The sequence below is a fragment of the Xiphophorus maculatus genome, chromosome 22, assembly GCF_002775205.1.
Source record: "Xiphophorus maculatus strain JP 163 A chromosome 22, X_maculatus-5.0-male, whole genome shotgun sequence".
NCBI classification, from domain to species: domain Eukaryota; kingdom Metazoa; phylum Chordata; class Actinopteri; order Cyprinodontiformes; family Poeciliidae; genus Xiphophorus; species Xiphophorus maculatus.
This window is the reverse complement of record NC_036464.1, coordinates 12,602,390-12,624,355: the sequence shown is the minus strand read 5'-3', so window position 1 is coordinate 12,624,355 and position 21,966 is coordinate 12,602,390. Positions and strand designations below refer to the sequence as shown.

The following is a 21,966-nucleotide window of genomic DNA, read 5'->3' as shown; positions in this document are numbered from 1 at the left end:
TCGGGGTTGAAAGTAAAGACACACATCGAATGACCGCTTTTCATAAGGTGATTGCAACGTGCTCAGTCTGAACAGCCATGGCTTCTGATGAACCCAAAGCAAAGAAACTCAAACTTTCCGAGGATGAAAAGACAGAGTCTCCGAGCAATAAGGCTGCTGCCGAACTAAGGTGACTAAAATCCGCTCTGACTGCTCCTCGGTTTTTCCGCAACAGGGGACGAAACAGAGTTTACCCGAGTCGTGATTTGTGCGCCAAATCAATTGTGTAAAGTGTTACCCCGGGTGCAACAGTTTAGCCATTTATATAACGACTTTGCACATTTGTGCAGTGGTGTCTCGAGTCTGTTAGTGTTCCTCAACCAACGCTGTGGAAAACAGTCCTGCTGCAAAGTGTCTTTATCTTGTTATTCTTTAACACCGACAGCTAAGATTTAACCATTAGCCGCCCCTTGAGTGCAACAGTGAGGGCTGTGCTAGCTGGGAAAATATTTAACCTTAGTTCAGCATGAGCAGCTGCAGAAATAAATGCCCGGACCGGTGTCCTGGAGACTGTCCACGCAGGATCCATCCTGCGCCAGCCTCCAAAGACAACAAAGGACAGCCGAGCGATCACGTGGTCTGCATTGGACAATGTTATCATTCTTCTTTCTTCCCCCGTTTCACTGTGAAGAAATCAGATCAGAGCCTAATTCATATAGGCAGCCGTTATCGGGGCGCTTCTCACAAGGGGAGAAGCCAGTAAAATATAGCAGGAGTCTGAGAAACAAGCCAATCATCGGGCAGAGGCAGGTTGCAGTGGCCCTTCCTTCTTCAGATGCCTCCAATCAGTCGGTCCACAGTAGGAGGAGCTGTATATGCGCTGAAAAGAAATCGATCCGCCCGCACGCTGAACTGAGCTCAAATTGTTTCTTCCCCCCCCCAAAGCTTAGCCTTTCCAGAACCGGGTTTTTTTTTTTTTTTTTTTTTTTTTTTGAGGTTGCTCAACAGGTCTGTCAGTGTCTTGCTGGTGCACACATACCGGGAGAGAAGAACATTATGTCTGCTGTGAGGTAAGAGCATACTGATGGAGGTACAACCAGCAGAGCAGATCTGGAGGTAGGCATGGGCTCTGGGTTAGTGTAATTGGCTGTACAAGCCCATTAATCATCAGACTGCATACTACCAGATGGGTGTGTTGAGGGAGATGATAGTAAGGGTGTGGTATCCTCTGGTTAGATGTCATTTTCAGATTTTGGTGTGCTTCCCTGTAGCTCTGGTGACCGGTTTCTGCGTTTGGTCCCTGAAAAGCTTCCATGTTCATCGGAGAGGCTTCCTGGGAAATATGGCAGCACATGTTCATGTGGAGCGAGCATCTGTCAGTGACACTTGTCATCTGCAGTTTTCTCACAAACACTGACAAGTTTATGGAAATGGCGAGTACGCTCAGGCTTGCAGGAGCGAAAGAAGCGCCATTACTAATCTGACTTTTTGTATTACTCATATCCTTATTCCCCCTGGCCTGCTTACTCATAATAAATCCGGGAGTTGTAACTTGTTAGTTCTGTCTGTTCTCAGAGAGTAGAAGTTGCACCATAACCTTTCTTTCTGTAATAGGTTACCTAATTACCTAACAGGTTTTAGGTGCTGGTGTTATTACATGACACAAAGTGCAGACGTGTGGTTTAGCAGCTTTTTTTTTCTTTCATGTTTTTGTCTGTTGGCATCACAAGACCATGATGCTCTCAGATGGTCAACCCCTGCGGTTAGTTTTGTTGTCTTGGAAAAATGCAGAAATATGCAGTTCTGTCAGTGGACTGGCTTGCTGCGAGTGTCATAATATAATTGCATGCATGATTGCTCAGATCCTCACCACTGACCACATACGTCTCTTTCTTTATGAATGCTGTATAGATATCTGCTTTATTTGCACTATTTCTGCTTTTCTCTTGTGAGGTTACTGTTTTTGCAAAAGTATTACTGCACAGTCAGGGGTTTTTTTCCCTTCTGAATATGAAAAAAATATCTCTCCACTCTGTACTAAGCTTTGCAGATCATTTTAAGATTTAAGATAACTATTTTAAAAATGTAGCTGTTGTTATATGTAATAAACATTAATTTAGAAAAATGTTTTTAATGCATTATTTAAAAAATACAGAAATATAATAAATATGATGCACATTTAATTGTATATAAATACTTGAAATAATCATTAATAAAAATATTTCTAACAATAAATGTCTTTCAGCAACATGTTTTAATAATTTAAAGTAAAATATTTAAATAATGTAGTGGTTGGGTTGCTACATATGAATAGTGTTATTTTTAGATTTGTTAAATTATTTATCAAGCTTCCTCAAAAACGGTTCTGTCTGAGAAGCCTTACAGTTTGTTAATCAGCAGTTAAAATTTCAACCACGTTTCTGTTTTTCTTGCAGCTCTAACTTGCTCTTTGGGATGGGAAACCCATTACTCGACATCTGTGCTGTTGTTGATAAAGACTTCTTGGACAAGTAAGCTTAAATAACAAAACTAAACAAAAATATATGTATTTTTTCTGTGCAAGTGGTTTTTATTGATTGTTGCTGCAAATGTTCTAAATAGGCGAAACAAAATAAGTACGCAATAAGCGACTCCAGATCAATTGACATCCAGCCTTTTGTTATCAGTGAGGTCACGGGGAGATTATAGAGGAAAGAGATTCATTTAGGCCCGTGATCGATAAGGAAGGAAGCCAATAAGCACAGAAAAAGCAGCTGATCCATTGGTTATATGCATCCTGAACATAAATTAGCTGTCGGTCCACGGCTCTTTGTTTTGGTACAGTATCCCTGCAAAACGAATTACTCCATCAGTCCTGCAGTAATCCAGAGACTGATCTGAGTCTTGAATCTGCCCTGAGGGCTTGCTCTCTCGGTCTCCAGTGGACCAGATTTAATAGGGCAAAGGGCTGCTTTGGTTTCCATCGCCGTGTCCAGTCAGAAGCCCCTTGCGTAAACTTCTGGATTAGAGCTGAACCGGCCAGCCTCTGGTCTAATTCGGCCTCACTAAAGCAGGACTAAAACTGCCCTTTAATCCCCAGCAAACCTTTGTGTTTCTTTCAAGGAAATCGCTCTCTGATTAGCACATTGATTTGGAAAAAGACTTCTTATGTAGACAGAAATGGATTTACTTTATGATATGAATACTTTTGGATGTTTTAGGAAATGTATCTTTTGCAATAATTAATATTATATTCCTTCTTTTTCCCTTTTTTAATCATCTGCAGGTACTCTCTGAAGCCCAATGATCAGATCCTGGCTGAGGACAAGCACAAAGCACTGTTCGTACCTCCTGTGTTGCAACATTTACTGTAGAGTGTCTGCGATATTAGCGCCATCACACACGTGATCTTGTGTCAGGGTTTTTTTGCACAGCGAGGGAAAATGCATCCGATTTCATCCCGAGTTTGCGCCTCTCTGTTCTGGAGAGGGCCAGCCAAAACAGGCACACACAAGAAATCTGCTACCATTGACCTCTGTTCCTGCGCAGACGGCCAATAGCAGCGCAGCGAACTGAGCAGAGTGAGACGGTCTCGTCCAATAACAGAGCGGGACACTTCACCTCCCCAGTCCCGCCGAGACCAGAGCCACAAAGCAAACATTTAACAGCAGGCGATAAGAGACCAGAATATGACAGTTTGTTCACACTGATCTGGACTGGATCTCCCTCTTTTTGTTCCTTATAAATTTGAAATTTTGTTGATAAACATTTCAGATTTAAGTCTTTTGGTTGATCAATGATTTAAAATTAATCCTCTCTTGCTTCACTGTATCTGTAGAGCAGGAGCTATTGCTCTTTGCACCTGCTTGTTCACCCTGTCAGACTTTCTCATAATTATCTCCAAGAGCAACATCATATTGACTATATATATATTTTTTCACAACAGACAACTAAATGTTTTTCCCCCTCTGCTTCATCGCTCCCCTTCTCTGACCCTTCACTTCCTCTCAGGACCTTTACCAGCAGTGGGGTTGTTGCTGTTCCTAATAATATATCTGAAAACACACACTTCACAGCGCGAAGGCGACTGTTCTTCTGCAGGTCCGGCAAACTGAAATTTACGAGTCAATTAAACAGGCTTTAGCCCAAAAGGGAAACAAGAAAGCACGGCTGTGATGCATTACGCAACTGACAAAAATGACATGGATTGTATCATCAGCGGTCAGTCATGCGTATGTTGTGTATTAATTTTGAGAAAAGTATGACGCTGCTTCTGCAGAGATGCCATGTTACAATGTTCCTGGCTTTCCAGTCACAGCTGGTATCAGAAAATCTACAAAGGGGCACAGACATTAGAGTCATTAGTATGTTATAAAAAGATCTGAATCAATTGTTTAAATGGTAATGAGTAATTCTTGTTGGCCTAATCAGTGATGCTTCAATCAGAGACATCATCACTGGTTTTATTTTCGCTGTGGCATAAAGCTGACATCACACACCAGCCGATTTCTCTTAGCTAGTCTTCAACTTGGGTAAGACAAGAGAACATTCCAATAAGGCATTAATGTGACCTTAAACCAGAAAATTGCTTCTCACCTAAAGTTGCTCAAATCTACAGTAATGACCGTAATGTACTGTTGACAAACAAGGCTGGACTTTGTCAGATAAGGGAGGTACAATAAAAATCTGTAAAGGTCACTATTGGAGAACTGCTGTAATTATCTCAGTAGTAGATTGTGCTACTTTAGTCTTTTCAGCCTCTTCTCCACTAGAGAACCTTTAACCACTTCTGCCCCAATCTGCCTTGGCCAGATTCATCTCCAATAGTAGATTCTATGTGGCTCTACTCTGTTTTTGTGCGTATTGCACGGAAACGTTTTTGCTTGACAGCTGTCCGCATTCGTTGTTTGCCTCGTGATTTATGTCACTGAAAACTCAAAACAGCATTTCTCATCTAGATTAGCAGTGGACCGGCAAACAATGCTGTTTGCTGTCGGACATAACTACGAGTTTAATCACAAGCACCGCCAGGAGCAGACGCGTGAACCGTTGGACCGGAATGACCGTGATTTAGTGGCGCTGCAAGCAGAACGTCTCTCAGAAGAGCGAGCAGCAATAAGGCAGAGAGACCCAGTTCAGCTCTGGTCAACCTTATATCACAGTTACAGTTTTGTGCTGACCAGCATGAAAATCTGAAACTACAGATGCACACCATCTGGTGTGGTGTGCATTTTATTCTTTGTTTGGATTTTTTTTTTTAAACAAAGTCCATGCTAGGATATTGGTTTACATGTATTGACTGCGTTTCCTAACCCCAAAACGTGGCACATTTTAAAAAATTATCAGCTGATCTCAATTGTTTTCATTAGATTTTGACCAGCAGTGAATTTCTTTTAGACAAAATTAAATTTCTATATCTGGGCTTAATTATGTAAACAAAGCTATGGTGATATACTGAAGTGTGCATTGTTAAATAACTTTCAAATATAGATTTATTACTACAGCAAATGATTTTCTGATGTATTCTCTTTTTATATCTTTTTGTTGAAAACTTAGATTAAAACATCTCCCAGATCTCGTTTAAGGATTTGGCTTGGTACCAGAGATTAACACATCTGGTTTTACTGGTCAATGCAGATATTCTTAAGAGGTCAGATTAAGGCTGATTCCAATTTTCTCTCTAAAGATTATAACCTAAATAAGATAAATGTGAGTGGCATCAACCACAAAAGAAGGAAAACGTGCCACAGGTTTCTTCATAGATGTAGAAGTTTTGAATCTAGTTGAAATTAAAAGGATTAGGAGATAATCTCTGTTTATGAAGCAAAACCTTGTTCTGATTTTTAAGAGGCATAGAAAATGAATATAGTGCTTTAAGATGTATTTACAGAATAAAAATGGGGTGAAAAAAAATTACATTTTTCAATATTAAACTCCCTGCATAGATATAAACATGATATTATATTGGTTACTCTTGGTTTGATGAATAAATTCAGATTTTTTTTTCGCTTGTTTAGATTTGATGAGCTTGTAAAGAAATTCAAAGTAGAGTATCACGCCGGTGGAGCCACTCAGAACTCGATTAAGATCGCTCAGGTCAGTCACACACACTCTGATGCCACAAATGCTCGTTTCTGTGTGAGGACTTGAGTTGGCCGGTGCTAATCTTAAGCTGTTGCGGCGACCCACAGTGGATGATCCAAGAGCCCCACAAAGTCGGCACTTTCTTCGGCTGCATTGGGAAAGATAAGTTTGGAGAGATCCTCAAGCAGAAGGCGGAGGAGGCCCATGTGGACGCTCATTACTACGAGCAAGACCAAGAGCCCACGGGGACGTGCGCTGCTTGCATCACCGGAGATAACAGGTCGGTGATTAAAAGGAGAGTTGTAAAGTGTGTTAATGATGAATGTCTCATTATATTATTTCTGTCTCCCAGGTCTTTGGTAGCTAACCTAGCAGCTGCTAACTGCTATAAGAAGGAGAAGCATTTAGACTTGGAAGAAAACTGGGAGCTGGTGGAGAAAGCTAAAGTCTACTATATTGCTGTGAGTCTATTAACCTACCGAGGGTTTTTATTTAGAGCTTCAAAATTAGGTCACTTAATGTCCATTGAGTGTCTAATTTGTATGAGTGCTGCTGCTGCAAACTGAGGACACAGATATCCACCCATCCAAAGGCAAAATCCCTTTAAATATGGTGCAATCAGACTAATACAGGCTTAATCTCTGAATTAAAAGTAGTTTTACCTCAGAGGAAGTTTGTAGTATCTTTTGCATATCTTTAATAATTAAAGACGGAGCAGTAAGTCTCTTGAGGAATAGCATCCAAACGCAGCTGTGGAGCTTCTGCTCCACTTAGACCTAAAATTAGTGAATGCTCAGCAGTCCACAGTAGCTGATCTCTTTGTGCATAAATGCTGTGAAATATTTTTAGTTAACCAGTTAAAATCTCTTCAAAAAGCTTTTATGTGTTACTTTATCTCTAATTGAAGTGGAGATGAGATGCGGTTGACAGGTTTCATAAGTATGTTCAAAATGCAGGGAGGAGAAAAGCTACCTAAGGAAAAAAAAGAGAAAGATGGAGCAAAACAAACAAGAAACAAATGAACTAAAGCGACAGAGGGTGAAGATAGATGTGTAAGGTGAAGGAAAGTTACAGCTTAATCAACAGTAGAGCTAAACAAACGTATAATAAAGGTTGGGTCGAAAGTAAAGGCGGGCTGAATTACTAGAGAGAAAATCTAACTTAATAGTAAAGTTAGACTCAATGGATTAGAAAGATATTTTAAGTTTTTGCTTCTTTTAATCATTTTAATTCTATATATCTTACTGGCTTAATCAAACAATTGTACAATTAAGACAGGAAAAGAGGATGGGGAAAAAAATCAGAATCTTCAATTGAAGACCTAAGTGGCTAATTTAGGAGTATTATTGATATTAGCTGCAAAAGTAGGAGATTAGCCCTGATTTTCTGTCTGTTAAAATTAGCCTTGTCGATTTATTGTTGTAAGTGATTCATTAGTTGCTCTACTGTAGATGTCCGGCCTGTTTTAATAACGGTGTGATTTTCCAGGGTTTCTTCCTGACTGTGTCTTTGGAGTCCATCCTGAAAGTGGCAAAGCACGCTTCTGAAAAGAACAAGCTATTCTGCATGAACCTTTCTGCACCTTTCATCTGCCAGTTTTTCAAGGACAACCTCATGCAGGTTATGCCTTACATTGACGTGTTATTCGGCAATGAATCGGTAAGACAGTGATTACCACATATTGATCTGTTGTACTTGATGTAAATCAGAATCATGATTGTCATATATTTGCTTATTCAGGAAGCGGCAGCTTTTGCTAAGGAGCAGGACTTTGAGGTGAGTGGACTTTCTTCTGTTTTCTTATTTTTTGTGCATCCATTAACAAGTTCTGTTAAGTTGATGGGTTTTTTTTTAACTTTTTTTTCAGACTGAAGACATTAAGGAGATTGCCAAGAAAGCCCAGGCGTTACCCAAAGTTAACACAAAGAGACAGAGAATTGTTGTATTTACCCAGGGAAAGGACGAAACTATCATGGCCCTGAGTAAGATATTCTTTCTCTTCATGATTTTGTCTTTAGTCTCTATTTTAATGTTCCCAGACTAAAGTCTTGTCTGCTTAGGTGATAAGATTGAGACATTCCCTGTCCTTAAGATTGACCCAAAGGATATTGTTGACACAAATGGTGCAGGCGACGCTTTTGTTGGAGGTAAGAATATTTGACTTTGTGTATGTCTTGTTTTACCTCTGCAGTCATAGTAATGTTGTGCTCTGGGTGGTGCAGGCTTCCTGTCTGGGCTTGTCCAAGAGAAACCTCTGGATCAGTGTGTCAGGGCAGCGCATTACTCTGCTAATGTCATCATCAGACGAGCAGGTTGCACCTTCCCAGAAAAGCCTGACTTCAAATGAGGAACGCCGCAAAGCTTTTCCTTCAGCCTGAAAACCTCATAACCCACACTGCCTCCGCTTGTCAGATCCCCATTATTTTTTATGTTTTGTAATTGGTCACCTAATGTCAATTCTTTTTAAAGCGTCTGCATATCTTTACTTGCCTGTTGGATGTTTTGTCTGTCTCCATTTTGTCCTCAAGAGGTCAGCAGAGGACCATTCAGCCAAGATGAAAGGGTTTTTTTTGTACTTGATGCTGACAATTAAGAAAATAGGGTTGCAAGTTTCTATTTTTCTTTATGCAAAAAATCCAATACCTTTTTCCTGTTGGAGTTCTTCCTCCAGCGTCCAGCTGCGCAGACACCTCACGGCCGTCGCTACAAGCACTCTCATGTCATCTCTCGAGTCTGCAGCCACTTTCAGAGGCTGACTTCAAGCACAAATGAGGACTACAGAGCAGAACATCACTACCACGATGGGTTTTTGAAGATACAGCTCTGAAACTTTCAGCAAGAATTTTAGATAAGTGTTTTATCTGCTTTGAGGAGTTGAAAAACCAAATGTTTTTATTTTTAATGCACAATTATTAGTCGCAACAAAGCTTCCACATCAGCTCATCCTAAACGGGTCAGTTTAGCGTGTTTTAGGTGAGCTGTCTGCCTTTCTTTTCTTCTTTTAGTCCTAGCTCTGAAATTACTGCACATGATGTTGATTAGAGGAACATAGCTCTGGTCCTGGACTATGAACCAGAATTAATGGTTTTTGTGAAGTAATAGTAAGTTTAACGTGAAAAGCATCTGCAGGAGCGAAATGTCTTCATGCCCTAAGGGAAATACTTAAACTGGCTGAAACAGTTTTGTTCTGTTCATTACAGATATACATTTGGAGCATTTATCATAACGTTTATGTCTTAAAATTATCCCTGAACATTGAAATATTTTCATTTAAATTCATGTCAGAGTGTGTATTATGAAAGGTTGAATCCTGGTTAAAACTTCTGAAAACAAACTACTGGACTAAGCCATTTTATTTTGTCTTTGTTATAAAGTGATGTTTAAATCAGGCAGCAGTCCATCTGATGGAACAAGGCCTCAGAGTTTCACATGTCTCAAGAAAACAACCTCATCATGTTCATAGGAAAAATGCAAAACAAATAATTTTAAAAGACCACTTTGTGCTTTAATGATGATTTTTTTTCTTTATGTCGAAGAACAGAATCACCACAGGATGATGCCACCTCCACCATGTGCCAGTACGGCCATGGTGTGTTCAGTGTTATAAACATTTTTAATTTATACATTCACATTTTTAATTATTTAAATTATAAATGGTTTAGAATTTTATTTTTGTTATTAAAATATTTCACCTCCACAACCTGACCTTGAGTTGGCTTAATCAGTTTTACATGTGCTTACTTGATGACTTTCTAATCAGTATTTTGATACTTCTGGGCATTTTGTCAACCGTTTGACTTAATTAAGTGAGAAAAACAATAGATAATCTGAAGTTGTTAAACCTGTTTTACAGCACTGGTATTTATGTTTGTGTGGAGCTAAGCTTAAAATACTTAAAACACCTGTATCTGGTAAATGTAAATTTAAAGAGGTTGGAGTTGTTGGAAGTTGTCTCAGTGGGCATTGAAATGAACACTGACTGTTCATTTATTTTCTTAAAGCCTCCTGGGTCAGGACTGATCAGGAGAATGGAAAATGGATGTTGTGTTTTAATCAAGTTTGATACTGTTGTTGCCAGAGGTAAGATATCTGCTTTTAAAATAAGACAAGGAAATTTTTGAAAGAAAACCACAGGGTAACTTTATTATAGAGCCAAACAGCATAAACAATTTCTACTTGTATTAGATTATGTCATGTTGAGAAAATTCAAATTGAACAGCTCTGACTATTGACAAAGTTAATGAATTTTCTGTAGAAAAGTGTGCAGTTTCAGAGTAATGGAGAAGGTGTTTCAAAACTTGCCTGCTGGGAATGTTTCTCCATTTGAGGCTTCCCCATGTCCAGATACACCAAAAAAGCCTTATGTGACCTTTTCTTTCTGGTCTCAAGTGATGCTCAAGTTGTCCATAACAGTTGCAGACTGTGATATTTGAAAATGAATAATAAAATTCAATTTAATTATGCCAATTTCATTTGAACTTGTTTATTTATGACTTAAACTCTTCTAAAATCCTTCTCACATGGTTTTTAGTGGAAACGTGAATGAAGTATAAATTGGGGTCGCTACTGTTTATTAATACGCAAACATCAAAATACTGTAAGAACAAGCAATTAGTTGGTAAAAGCACATAATCTTAAAGTTTATTTTAGCTGAGGCCACTTAACTATCTGTCCATTGCACTGCAGATTCAGATAATCTTTCATGAAACACCTGAAAGCTATAATAGCAGAAAGTTGTTTTGTCCTAAAAGTGATTTTGTTCTGTATGCTTAGCTTTGTTTATGTGTTGATCCCAGACATGTTTCTGCAAGGAAGCAGTTTTAAATAACTCTCCTTGTTTGTTTTATTTATGATTACTTGAATTTTGTATGTATCAGAAAGGAAGCCAGTCTCTGCCAAAGCTAATTAATAAATTTTTAAGTACATTTCCAATAAAACAAAATGTCTTCATATGGAAAACATCATAATGTTAAACTAAAGTGGATAGTAATTCCATTCACAATATGAAGGTTACATTTATAAAAAGTAAATGTTAGATGAAATGCGTAACTAAGATATAACCTCAATGACTTACTATGGGAAAGAAAAGCAAGGAGAAACTTAACATTCATTTACATAATTCTGAAAACCCAACAAAACAACAACAAAAAAACCAGAGTATTAATGATTTGATAGTGTCTGGTCTCAAAGCAACACGTCCACTGACACAAGCAGAGCTCAGATGTCCAATACAGCCTGAGGTCAGTATGAAAATACACAACCTGATGTTAAAGTTCAGATCTCTCTACAAAGCTGTCCACATGACTGAGAGCTTGGACGTGTAGCTTAAACGTGTTTTAGTTGTAGTGTGTTGTACTTGTATTGCAGCGTGTTTGTCATCAGTGAGTGTATGATTACTGAGTTATAAAAGGAACGAAGCTGCAGAAGAAGAAGCGAGAACTGAAGGAGAAATGTTTTTACTGCAATAATCCAAGGTAAGCCTGAGTGATTTATATTGCAAACACATTGGACGGGGGTGGCTTTAGGTTTTTGTCATGTCTGGCTAAGTTTAATACATACTGACTTGTACAGAATGTACTCAAAGATGGTGCTCATTGTATTTGTATGTCTGTACAGTATGTCTCTTAGGGATCCCCCGTATGAACCTCCCTCTGTCTCTGAACTACAGGAGTTCTTACTGGCAGACAGACGCCCAACTGGTCATGTCAATCAAGTCTGGCCTAATGTTTATATAGGCAACGAGTAGGCTGACCCCTATTAACATGCATGGACATGTGTAAAGTAACATCCTGCATCCTTACCACAGACCTGTGATCATGTTTCAGGGTGGCAGCACGTGACAAAGGAGCTCTTCACGGTCTGGGTATTACCCACATCGTAAATGCTGCTCATGGGCCTCCAACCCCAGGCAATGGTCCCTGCTTTTATGTTAACACTGGCCCACGTTTCTACAGAGACATGAATGTGGATTATTATGGGGTGGAGGCTGATGACGCAACAAACTTCATCCTCAGTCCTTACTTCTATCCAACAGCACGATACATCAGAGCTGCACTGGCAATGGGAGGCAAGTCAGCATTCTGAGAGTTGAACAGTGTGTAAAACCCAGCTTACTTTATGTAAAACCCAGCTTACTTTATCTAAAACCCATCTTACTTTGCTTACTTTATTTCAGTGCTTGTTTCACAAACACAGTCAATCAAACAATCAATTGGTTAGTGGGTAAATGTAAAAATAACCCAGTTGCATATGTGTTCCAACCTTTAAACAAACATTTTATTGAAACACTGTAGGTTCCATAATCCAAAGCCACAGAAGACCAAAAGCATTTGATTGAACAGACGCCAGAATAACGGTAAAAAGTTCCATGTATACATGCACATTTGGTCTATCCAAAGTTTGGTACAAGCAAATACTACCAAACTGAGATTTGGAGAGTTGAAAACAATCCTACACAGGAAGACCAAATGCAAACAAACATTGTTAGTCATACTTTAAGGTTGTGTACATTCATGCAACAAGGGTGTGGCAGCTTTTTTGTTTCTCTTTTTTTTTTTTTTTACATTTGTTTTCAGTTAAACTAAAAATGATAAATATCACAGAAGCTGCAAAAAGTTTTGAAATAACGATCGTGGTCTAATTTTTTACAAACCTGCCAGTTCAATTTGGGTTTTCTACACGCTTGAGATCCTATGTTACTGATGTTTATGTGTACATATGAATAAGTTGAAGGTAATAAATAACATTTGTGTCCCAGGAAGGGTGTTTGTACACTGTCTGATGGGAGTGAGCCGTTCTGCAACCCTAGTGTTGGCCTTCCTGATGATCACTGAGGGCCTGCGGCTGCAGGAGGCTGTGGCCGCCGTAAGGCCACACAGAGACATCTGTCCCAACCCAGGCTTCTTGCTGCAGCTGCGTTGCCTTGATATGAGCCTAGAGAGGGAGAGGAGAAGAAAAAGACAGGCCCAGGCATTGTAAAAGCACACTCGTACACAATTTAAGAAACTAGCATTAACCCAATAAGGCACCAGGGCAGACATGCATCTGTGTTGCTCCAGAGGTCATTTAGCAAAGCAGGGAGAAACACCATCCCTGACAGAGCTGAGGGAAATTCTCTGGACCAACAGGAAGCCAGTGAGCTCTGTCAATGAAGTGTGGCCAAAACTCTACATTGGAGATGAGTGAGTAGTTAAGTCTTTTGTAATGTGGGAGAAATATATAGAGTAAAACACTTTGTGTGTGACTTGTGTCTGAAGGTCTGTTGCTCGAGATAAAACCAGACTGTCATCTCTGGGTGTTACTCATGTGCTGAACGCGGCAGCAGGTCAACATCGGATCAACACCGGTCAGAAGTTTTACACTGATATTGAAGTCGTGTACCATGGCGTTGAGGCTGCAGACCATCCAGAGTTCAATCTCCAGCCATTTTTCAACTCTGCTGCACAGTTCATAGACCGCGCCTTGAAGGAAAATGGTCAGTGAGACAATCTATCACAATCCATTCAAATACCTGGACATTTGTAATAAAAAAAATAAATAAATAGGTGGACTTAGCCAGAAAACAGATAATGAGTTGGATCTTTCAAATAATGACCCAAAACATTTGACCAATCACCACAAATTGTAGTTAACAAGTCACAAAACCTTCTAAAACCCGATGAAAATATTTATGCATCTTTACCGGAAGCAAGAATAAGTATGGAAAAGATTATTCATTCTGCCTAAATAAAGAAATATTTATATTTCCTGATTCTTGAAATCACAAATAATACCTTTGTGTACGGCAAACATGCTTTTCTTACTGGAAATGAGTATACTAAATAAAGTTTCTTTCAGGGAAAGTTCTTGTTCACTGTGCCATGGGTGTGAGCCGCTCTGGCGCGTTGGTTTTGGCCTATCTGATGATCCACCAGAGCCTGACGTTAGTGGAGGCCATCATGGCTGTCCGTCTGTGCCGAGACATCGGACCCAACTCAGGATTTCTGGAACAACTCAGAAAGCTGGAGTTGAGCCTTCGTACACAGAGCAAACAGATCGCTGAGGACAGTAACGAAGGAAAACCTGTTTCTCTGTAATAAGGTGTTACTGGAATGTCTCCCCTTTGACAAATTGGTTTTATGGGATGTCCCAGTTCTAAACCAGTTTACAAAGATGTACCTACTGAACGCTTAATGTTTTTCTCCACAAACAATTGTCAACAAATGTTTATTGATCCACATCTGGTCATACATTCTTGACTTCAACATTGTTTTAATAATTGTGTTGCTTCACCCTGTTGATTCAGTTACGGTGTTATAATAAAAGACTTGAACAGTGAAAAAGAACTGCAAAAATCATTTGTCTGCTTGGACTATTTGTGTGTGCGTGTGTGTGTGTGTGTGTGTGTGCGGGGGTGTGTGTGTGGGTGTGGGTGTGTGTGTATGTGTGTGTATATGCCATGTTGTCCAGATCAGATTTTATGGCCCAACTGTCTAAAAATAGACATCTGGGTCCAGATCCTTGTCAGTGTCTTTAGTCTTTCTGTGTTGGCAGATCTTTGTTCATATTCTCACTCACATGTTCATTGCATGTGTTTAATAAGGGAAGGTGGTCTGCTTCCTGCTTAGTGACAGATTTAAATAGGGTGAGTATTTTATCTTTATTTGTTTGTATCTATTTAATGCATCAGAGTAATCTGAGTCCAGCTTTCCTTGTCATTTAGTGATTCAAAGATGAACAATACAATACACAAAATCTGGTGTGTATTTCTATTCAGGCTCCCTGAGCCAACACTTTGTAAAACCTGCATTTTACAAAGTGCATTTCCAACTGCATGTCTTGCCACTGATTTTTAGTTGGATTGAGCTCTGGACATTGTCTGAGTCATTCTAATACATGAATGTGATTTGATGTAAATTCATATTTCTGAACTCTTGTTCTCAGGGCCCACTGTGCTGCATGTTTTAGGTGTCCTTCTGCTGCCATCTTTAATGGCACACGGAGGAGGTAATGCATTCATTTCATTCAGGTGTACTGGGGCAGAAATGCACATAAAACAGGATAGACACTGGGCTCTGTGAAATGTTCAAAGCATGGCATATTGTTCTATATGTTAACTGCTTTAAAGTTCTTTACAACTGCTGCGTTTCTTCACAAAGTTGTTTGTTTACTAAGGTTCTCCAACAAACATCTAAGGTCTTCAGAGAGGAGCTGCATTTGTACTGAATTACATTTTGGTGCACTCTATTGATTATATAACAGATTGTTGCACAGGATTTATTTATGGCTTCGTAATGCAGGAATATCAGAGGAAATGGTGTAGAATGCAAATGCTTGCCATAATTTTCAGATTGGTAGTGGTAAAAACATCTTAAAACTATGTATCCTTTCCCTTTGACTTCACAATTAAGTGTAAACAGAATAATTATGCTTTTTAAAGTAAAATGTGTAAAGAATCTACTGTAAAAAGATCAAGGTCAAGCTGTTAGAAATCTGCGGTCTGCTGTCACGGGTTTGGTTCCCAGCCTGTTGACCTTTGCCCCTCTCTCACAACCCGCTTTCCTGTCTGGCCATCATTAAATAAAGGCCACGAACCCCAGAAGAAAACCTTTAAAAAAAATCAGCCTTTCAAGATCATTTATATTTGTTGAATTTGTGCATGAGTTTTATGACGGTTATGTTTTATGTTTAAATATAATTTGAATCCAATCTTTTTTATATATTTTAAAGATCATACCGTGTGTTTAATGTGCATAATATTTCTTTTATCACGGCGATGTGTAAGGAGGTGAAAAATTACCTCGTGTGCAATGACATCTAAGAGGAATCCATATGCAGCAGTGCAGGTAGACCCCGACAGTGATTACATCACACCAGGTACATTAGACCTGGAGCAGCTCTTCTGGACAGGCACCACAGCTCCATACATCCATGTCAACCAGGTCTGGCCAAGAATTTACATTGGAGATGAGTGAGTTAACTCAGACAGCTTTGTTTGTATGGATGCACTCATGCTATTAATTGTGTAAATAAATACAAGGTTTGTGCTGAAAGCTACCTATTGGATATGTTGCATGAAAACAGGAAGACAGCTCTCGAGCGTCCTGAGCTTAAGGAGCTGGGTGTCACTCATGTCCTGAATGCAGCAGAAGGAAAGTGGAACAATGTGCTGACTGGTGCTAATTACTACAAGGACCTGAACATCCAGTATCTTGGTGTGGAAGCTGATGATAAACCCACATTCAACATTTCCCAGTACTTCCTCCCTGCAGCAGAATTTATCTACAAGGCCCTCAGCCAACCACAGAGTGAGTAATGGAGTCTGATATACAGAAATTATTGCATATAAGCTTAACCATGGAGGAAGGTTCTCGTAGTTTGTTCTTTGGTCTAATGTGTGCATGTGTTTTTTGGGGGGGGTTTTCAGACAAAGTGCTGGTTCACTGTGTGATGGGCCGAAGCAGGTCAGCCACTTTGGTCTTGGCATACCTGATGATGAAGCACAGCTTAACTGTAGTGGAAGCTATTGAGCATGTGCAGCAGAAACGCTGCATCCTGCCTAATCACGGCTTCCTGAAACAGCTCAGAGCACTGGACATCACGCTGCAAGAGGACAAGCTGAGACAGAAAAGACACGTGGAAAACCAAGAAGTCAAAAAAACAACATAATATACCTCTGTAATTTATTCTCTCTGTGATGTAGCCTGATTTGAACATAAGTGTATATTTTTTATTGTGGATTTTTTCAAATCCACACAGGATCAATCTAACGACTTAAGGGACTACAAACTGAACCTCTGAAAAGGGCATTTTGTGGCATCTTGGATTACCTTGACTTCTTATCGGACTACATTTCTTATTACGATTAGCTCAGTTCATATACAGTACAGACCAAAAGTTTGGACACAACTGTGTGTCCAAACTTTTGGTCTGTACTCAATACAGACCAAAGGTTTGGACACACCTTCTCATTGAATTCAATGAGAAGGTGTTTGGTCACAACTGTTTGGTCACAACTGTGTGACCAAAAGTTTGGACACACAGTTGTGTCCAAACTTTTGGTCTGTACTGTACATCTGTTGATTTTCTTGCACTCACCTGCTTTGCATGCATAAATCAAAAGCCATTTTTATCAAAGTTGAGGTCGAAGCCGTGGGCTAATCATTCCAAAAGCTTAACATTACCTAATCTTATATGGTTTTGAGTTCAGTTTTGGGTGAGTCTGTGTATTGGTTTTCCTGTTTTAAGATATCCCTGCATTTTGTATTTACCTGTCTGCTCCTTTATCATTCCATAGGTTTCTGGGATTTTTTTCATTCATTTTTATGAGTAATTTTCCCTGTGATTCTCCCCTGTGGTTAGCATTCATCTTTTCATCTAAGCTTTCTGCTTCTCCTCAAAATAGCTATGTGTTAGTAACCAATTATCTGTTTTCACACCAGGAACCTTCTCCCTAGCAAACACTTACCCAGTGTTCCCATCTTTGTTAGATCTTCCTTTTTTCCCTCCTCCTGTCTTGCCAGTTACCTCTTTGGGGTTTATGTCTTTATGTATCCTGTTACTTGTGTTAGTATACTCCTCAGGTTTTCATTAAAATTCACCTCATCATAATGCTCTCTTCTGTTTGCATTTGCATTTATTTATTATTTCATTACAAAAGGTAATGAAATAACATATAAAGTTCACAAAGAATCGCAACTAAAAGTTAATTGTAAAATCTATTTTATTTGTTCATTTTGCCATTGGGATTCATTAAAAGGTATTTTACTGCATCAAAGAACAAAGGAACAGCTGAATAAATGAGAAACAAACAATAATTTAACATAAGAAGGGCGTTCAATTCATAAATTAAGGCAGCGTTATCTATTTGGTCCGAGATGTAAAGTAGAGCACACAGAAATACATGTTCAAGCTGATTAATCAATAGTTATTAGCATCTTGGTGTGGTGATACTTTTCTTTTAATTTTGGAGTTCAGTGATTAACATAGAAATAGATAAGAATATTTGGGTTGACAGACATGAACAGTAATTACATATAACATGTTGTGGGACCTAGAAATTACAACGACATATTCATAAAGTGCAAAAATAAAGAAAAAATAAAATAGAATAGAGACTCTAAATGTTTTCCTATGGTTTACACAAATACACTATTTACAGCCCCTCTATAAAGTGATTTCGTTGGAGTGCAGCACGCTGAGCTCATGAGAAACCAAGGACTGATTAAAACGGAGAGAGCGACGTCAGAGAACAGGGCACAGCGTCCTTTTTTGAGTCAGCTCTTCGTCCAGCTTCAGGAGAAGTGTCAGGAAGTTCCGGTTGGGATAAATGGCCCGTTTTTTGACAACCTGTCTCAGAGCATCTCTTAGTGAAAAACGATGCCTCAGCATGAGGTAGGCCAGGACCAAAGTGGCTGATCGACTCACACCCATGATGCAGTGGACTAACACATTCCCTGTGGAAAAGAATAATAATAAATAAAAAAACATGAGGGAAAATGAAATAAAAACTTAATTTTGCTTAATATATTTGTAAAATAATGAATGTACCATCTTTGCTTTTCAGGCCTTTATGAATGAAGTCAGTAGCAGATTTAAAGTATTGGCTGAGGTCAAAGTGGTCTGAGTCTTCCGCTGGGATGCCAAAGTAAACACACGTGTTCCCATAAAAGCTCTGGTCACCGATGCTGCCCTGCTTGGAGTGTGCTGCGTTCAGAACATGAGTGATGCTAAGCTTATGTAATCTCCTTTTGTTCTGTGCAACAGCCCTAAGAATCACAAAGAGAACATATATAAAACAAAACTGTAGGAATATACCAAATAATCACAGTTTAGCAGCACAGACAACTATGTAAGCATTGAATAAATGTTATATACTGACAATATGAACACACATTTTTGACAGGTTCAAGATAATATATAATTTCAGTGTTTATAAGAGCTGATAGGCCTTGTAATAACTGATTGTGTTGGTTATTAATAATGGCAATTATTTTTCCTTTGACGTGTGCTATAAATCATAGACCTGTTCAAATCTTCCATATTCTAGATTAGTAACGGTTCTCCATCAAATTAGACAATAGAAAAATGATAGAAATTTAATTAAACAGCTTGATATTATATTGTTTCTGCTTTCATACACAGCATACTCACACATTTCCTATGTACAAGTTGGGCCAGACTTCATCCACAGGTGTGAGTTCCAGCGTGCAGGAGTCCAAGATGAGCTCAAGTTCCTTGATGACCACCAGGTTCTGTCGCTGGCCGTTCCTCGACATTCTTCCTGCGTGCAGAATCCGGCTCTGAGCAGACGCCTGCGCTGCCCCCTGATGCCACAGCCCACTGCCTCTGAGAGGCATGAGCAGCTGGTTGATTTATTGAGTGGCGCTCAGCCCCGCTCCAAAATTAGCCCGGTGTTTTCAATGTGCTCTTGCTGGCGGGACGTTAGGAGTTATTTAATGTTGCTGGTGGATTGATTAGTCTGTTCACATGTGATTCTCTCGCTCTTTTTCTCTCTCTTGACACAAGGGTAAAAACAGATAGGGGAGGAGGAACGCAGTTGAGTAGTGTAGGTCACAAATGCAGAAAATGATTCTAGTGGAATGATAGCAGCATTTGTATTTTAGGTTGTATGTTTTCTGTGTTCATATTCTGTTTGTGGATTATCTCTGTTGTTTAGACACCTGCTCCTTTTCGTTCCCTCAGCTGTTTCTCCCCCAGTCATTACCCTCTCCTGTTATGCTTTCTAATAATCATCCTCCTCATGCATTAGAGCCCCTCTATTCAGTCACTCCTTGTCAGATCCTCTTTTTGCTGTTTTCCTTGGTGTTTTGCTCCATACTTATTGCTGTTTGTTGTAAGTCCTTTTGTTCATCTAGTAAAAATCCAATAACAGTGATCCTGCCTGCCTCCTGCCTGTATTTGGCCCAACTCATCCATACACAATAACGACAACAGGAAACAAGCATAACCAATTTAACCAACTAATAAACGAAATGTTCATTTCAGCTCATTTTGTCTTTTGACATCAGTGTTTGCTCAAGGTCTACAAGCTGTCGTAGAAATCCCCTATTAGGGAAAATCCAACGCTTCTGTTGCACACAGCGAATTGAAGAGCGAAGACTGAAGCCATGATGGATCATCAGGTAGGCCAAAATCAGCGCAGCCGAGCGGCTCACTCCCACAGCACAGTGGACAAAAATCTTCCCTGAAAACCATAAAAAAACATAAATATGAAACTCCACTTGTTTGTCACTTGTTGTAATTTGTCAAAGCATGTCAGCTCTACCTCCTGATGATAAAGCCAGGTGAATAAACTCTGCAGCGGGGTGGAAAAAAGGTGAGAGGTCAAAAGTCGGCAGGTCGTTGGCGGGCACGCCGTAATACTTCACTGTGGTTCCATAGAAATCATCAGTGCCTTTGCAGCAGAGTTTCCCGTGGGAAGCGTTCAGCACATGAGTAATTCCCAGCTGCCAGAGTCCAAACTTATCATGAGACATAAACCTGAAACAAGAGTAAAATATGTTGATTTGACAAGCATCACATAATACTTTGCAAAATTATTCATACTCCTTTTAACATCAAGATTTTTGAGGAAATTGTATGTAATAGACAAGCACAACACATGGTTGTAAAGTCAAGGGGAAAAGATATATGGTTTTCTTTTTTTTTTACCATTTAAAATGCAAAAATAGATTCATAAAAATGAATTATTCTCCCTTTTAGTCTCTCTATATATACATATACATATAACATGTTTTAATAATTTAATATGCCACTTTCCTCAAATAATCCCAGTAAATTGAGATGACTGTTTCTCCTTGAAACTGGTCCCAATTTTGCCATTCAATATTGTCAAAAATATCTATGTAATTTTATATATAATAAAATAAATACATTATTTATTATTAGACATGGCATTGAGAACTGGACTATTCCTCTTTGCTGAACTGCCAGAGTTTGGTCAGATAAAGTGATCATCGGTTTTCAATTCTTGCCACAGTTTCTCAGTTGAATTTATGTCTGGAGTCAAACCAGATACTTCAAAATTTGATCTAAACCATACATTTTTTTCTCTGGGTGTATGTTTAGAGTTGATACCACAGGAAATTGAACCTCCACCAAAGTCTCACATATATTCTAGCCTCTAACAGCCTTTCTTCTAGGATTGTCCCTAATTTAGCTCTGTCCATCTTCCCATCAACTCTGTTCAGCCTTTCTATCACTACTGAAAATTAAGGCCACATCATGATGCTGCCACCACTATGTTTCACAATGAGGATTCTTGTGGCTAGATTTATGGACTTCATAACAAATGGTCAACTTGTTGACATATTATACCACCTGAGCTATGGAGCTCTGCAGCTCCTCTGTCCTTACTCAGCAGTCACTGAAATTATTTTTTGTCATTGTGCTATATAAACCCAAATAAAAAGTTTGTGGTTGTAATGTGACATAATGGGGATGCATTCACACACACCCCCATGTATGAAAAAAAAAATTTTTGCATTCACATTTACTTTTTGCATTTTGTATTTTCATTCAACATATGAATACATTTCAAATGCACAATATTAGTGTATGTAACTATGTCAAGCTAACTGCAGAGCAGGATACTCACATGTCTCCCAGAAAAAGACTTGGCCACACCTCATCTACATGGTGACAAGAGCGAGGAGCTGAATGTAAAATCTCCTCAAGCTCCTGAAGAGTTGGAGTCTCACCTGTGCTGCACATGTGTTCTTCCTGCTCCTTTGTATCTGTCCGCTTTGAGTCCTCTGTAACACATTTCTCCCCCATTACAACACCTGACATTTCTGTGTTTTAAGTGCTTACACCACTCTGTAGTTTTCCTGAAGAGGAAATGACCTTCCCCTGCACTCTACCAGTGGAGGGGACTGCCACAAACAGGTGGTGCACTTTAGCACAGACTGGTAAAAACACTCT

The 21,966-nt window shown here is 39.2% G+C and overlaps 5 protein-coding genes across 11 annotated transcripts; 3 read left to right on the top strand and 2 right to left on the bottom strand.

Annotated features, from left to right (window-relative positions):
* Positions 1-28: 28 nt before the first annotated feature.
* On the top strand, positions 29-10,514 carry LOC102221948 (adenosine kinase-like). 3 transcript variants are annotated; one of them, XM_014473638.2, is made up of 11 exons: positions 29-169; positions 2,415-2,489; positions 3,245-3,298; positions 5,976-6,054; positions 6,150-6,322; positions 6,395-6,503; positions 7,531-7,701; positions 7,783-7,818; positions 7,910-8,024; positions 8,103-8,189; positions 8,265-10,514. In XM_014473638.2, exons 1-11 carry the CDS (start codon positions 78-80, stop codon positions 8,387-8,389), a joined length of 1,116 nt encoding a protein of 371 aa, XP_014329124.1. In that variant the 5' UTR covers positions 29-77; the 3' UTR covers positions 8,390-10,514. The 3 variants fall into 3 exon arrangements, with proteins under 3 accessions (XP_014329124.1, XP_023183530.1, XP_023183528.1); XM_023327762.1 differs by lacking the exon at positions 29-169 and adding an exon at positions 936-1,095; XM_023327760.1 differs by lacking the exon at positions 29-169 and adding an exon at positions 944-1,049.
* Positions 10,515-11,263: 749 nt separating this feature from the next.
* On the top strand, positions 11,264-14,364 carry LOC102225566 (dual specificity protein phosphatase 13-like). 4 transcript variants are annotated; one of them, XM_023327060.1, is made up of 7 exons: positions 11,264-11,516; positions 11,659-11,784; positions 11,868-12,109; positions 12,800-13,016; positions 13,101-13,223; positions 13,299-13,516; positions 13,879-14,364. In XM_023327060.1, the coding sequence occupies exons 2-7, from the start codon at positions 11,660-11,662 to the stop codon at positions 14,115-14,117; spliced, it is 1,164 nt and encodes a 387-aa protein (XP_023182828.1). In that variant the 5' UTR covers positions 11,264-11,516; position 11,659; the 3' UTR covers positions 14,118-14,364. The 4 variants fall into 4 exon arrangements, with proteins under 4 accessions (XP_023182828.1, XP_023182827.1, XP_023182830.1 ...); XM_023327059.1 differs by having other exon boundaries at positions 11,264-11,784; XM_023327062.1 differs by lacking the exon at positions 11,659-11,784 and having other exon boundaries at positions 11,997-12,109; positions 13,879-14,361.
* A 212-nt stretch (positions 14,365-14,576) lies between these two features.
* On the top strand, positions 14,577-16,960 carry LOC102225047 (dual specificity phosphatase DUPD1-like). Of its 2 annotated transcripts, none has more exons than XM_005811900.2 (4): positions 14,577-14,665; positions 15,806-15,991; positions 16,105-16,328; positions 16,448-16,960. In XM_005811900.2, the coding sequence occupies exons 2-4, from the start codon at positions 15,831-15,833 to the stop codon at positions 16,687-16,689; spliced, it is 627 nt and encodes a 208-aa protein (XP_005811957.2). In that variant the 5' UTR covers positions 14,577-14,665; positions 15,806-15,830; the 3' UTR covers positions 16,690-16,960. The 2 variants fall into 2 exon arrangements, with proteins under 2 accessions (XP_005811957.2, XP_023182832.1); XM_023327064.1 differs by having other exon boundaries at positions 14,665-15,027.
* A 765-nt stretch (positions 16,961-17,725) lies between these two features.
* On the bottom strand, positions 17,726-19,544 carry LOC102224778 (dual specificity protein phosphatase 13-like). Its single transcript, XM_005811899.2, has 3 exons — positions 19,174-19,544; positions 18,571-18,788; positions 17,726-18,476 (listed from the first exon to the last, which is right to left on the bottom strand). Exons 1-3 carry the CDS (start codon positions 19,377-19,379, stop codon positions 18,265-18,267), a joined length of 636 nt encoding a protein of 211 aa, XP_005811956.2. The 5' UTR covers positions 19,380-19,544; the 3' UTR covers positions 17,726-18,264.
* A 144-nt stretch (positions 19,545-19,688) lies between these two features.
* Positions 19,689-21,933, bottom strand: LOC102224522 (dual specificity protein phosphatase 13-like). The gene is made up of 3 exons (XM_005811898.3): positions 21,641-21,933; positions 20,309-20,523; positions 19,689-20,227 (listed from the first exon to the last, which is right to left on the bottom strand). Exons 1-3 carry the CDS (start codon positions 21,832-21,834, stop codon positions 20,025-20,027), a joined length of 612 nt encoding a protein of 203 aa, XP_005811955.2. The 5' UTR covers positions 21,835-21,933; the 3' UTR covers positions 19,689-20,024.
* Between the last annotated feature and the right edge of the window lie 33 nt (positions 21,934-21,966).

Coding starts and splice junctions, on each gene's coding strand:
- LOC102221948 (XM_014473638.2), top strand. CDS start 78: ATGGCTTCTGATGAACCCAAAGCAAAGAAACTCAAACTTTCCGAGGAT. Junction 2,490..3,244: donor GATAAAGACTTCTTGGACAA/GTAAGCTTAAAT, acceptor AATCATCTGCAG/GTACTCTCTGAAGCCCAATG. Junction 3,299..5,975: donor GAGGACAAGCACAAAGCACT/GTTCGTACCTCC, acceptor TCGCTTGTTTAG/ATTTGATGAGCTTGTAAAGA.
- LOC102225566 (XM_023327059.1), top strand. CDS start 11,615: ATGTACTCAAAGATGGTGCTCATTGTATTTGTATGTCTGTACAGTATG. Junction 11,785..11,867: donor AATGTTTATATAGGCAACGA/GTAGGCTGACCC, acceptor ATCATGTTTCAG/GGTGGCAGCACGTGACAAAG. Junction 13,224..13,298: donor AAACTCTACATTGGAGATGA/GTGAGTAGTTAA, acceptor TTGTGTCTGAAG/GTCTGTTGCTCGAGATAAAA.
- LOC102225047 (XM_005811900.2), top strand. CDS start 15,831: ATGACATCTAAGAGGAATCCATATGCAGCAGTGCAGGTAGACCCCGAC. Junction 15,992..16,104: donor AGAATTTACATTGGAGATGA/GTGAGTTAACTC, acceptor GCATGAAAACAG/GAAGACAGCTCTCGAGCGTC. Junction 16,329..16,447: donor GGCCCTCAGCCAACCACAGA/GTGAGTAATGGA, acceptor GGGGGTTTTCAG/ACAAAGTGCTGGTTCACTGT.
- LOC102224778 (XM_005811899.2), bottom strand. CDS start 19,379: ATGCCTCTCAGAGGCAGTGGGCTGTGGCATCAGGGGGCAGCGCAGGCG. Junction 18,789..19,173: donor AACTTGTACATAGGAAATGT/GTGAGTATGCTG, acceptor TGTGATTCTTAG/GGCTGTTGCACAGAACAAAA. Junction 18,477..18,570: donor AGGCCTGAAAAGCAAAGATG/GTACATTCATTA, acceptor TCTTTTCCACAG/GGAATGTGTTAGTCCACTGC.
- LOC102224522 (XM_005811898.3), bottom strand. CDS start 21,834: ATGTCAGGTGTTGTAATGGGGGAGAAATGTGTTACAGAGGACTCAAAG. Junction 20,524..21,640: donor AGTCTTTTTCTGGGAGACAT/GTGAGTATCCTG, acceptor CTCTTGTTTCAG/GTTTATGTCTCATGATAAGT. Junction 20,228..20,308: donor CCTGGCTTTATCATCAGGAG/GTAGAGCTGACA, acceptor TATGGTTTTCAG/GGAAGATTTTTGTCCACTGT.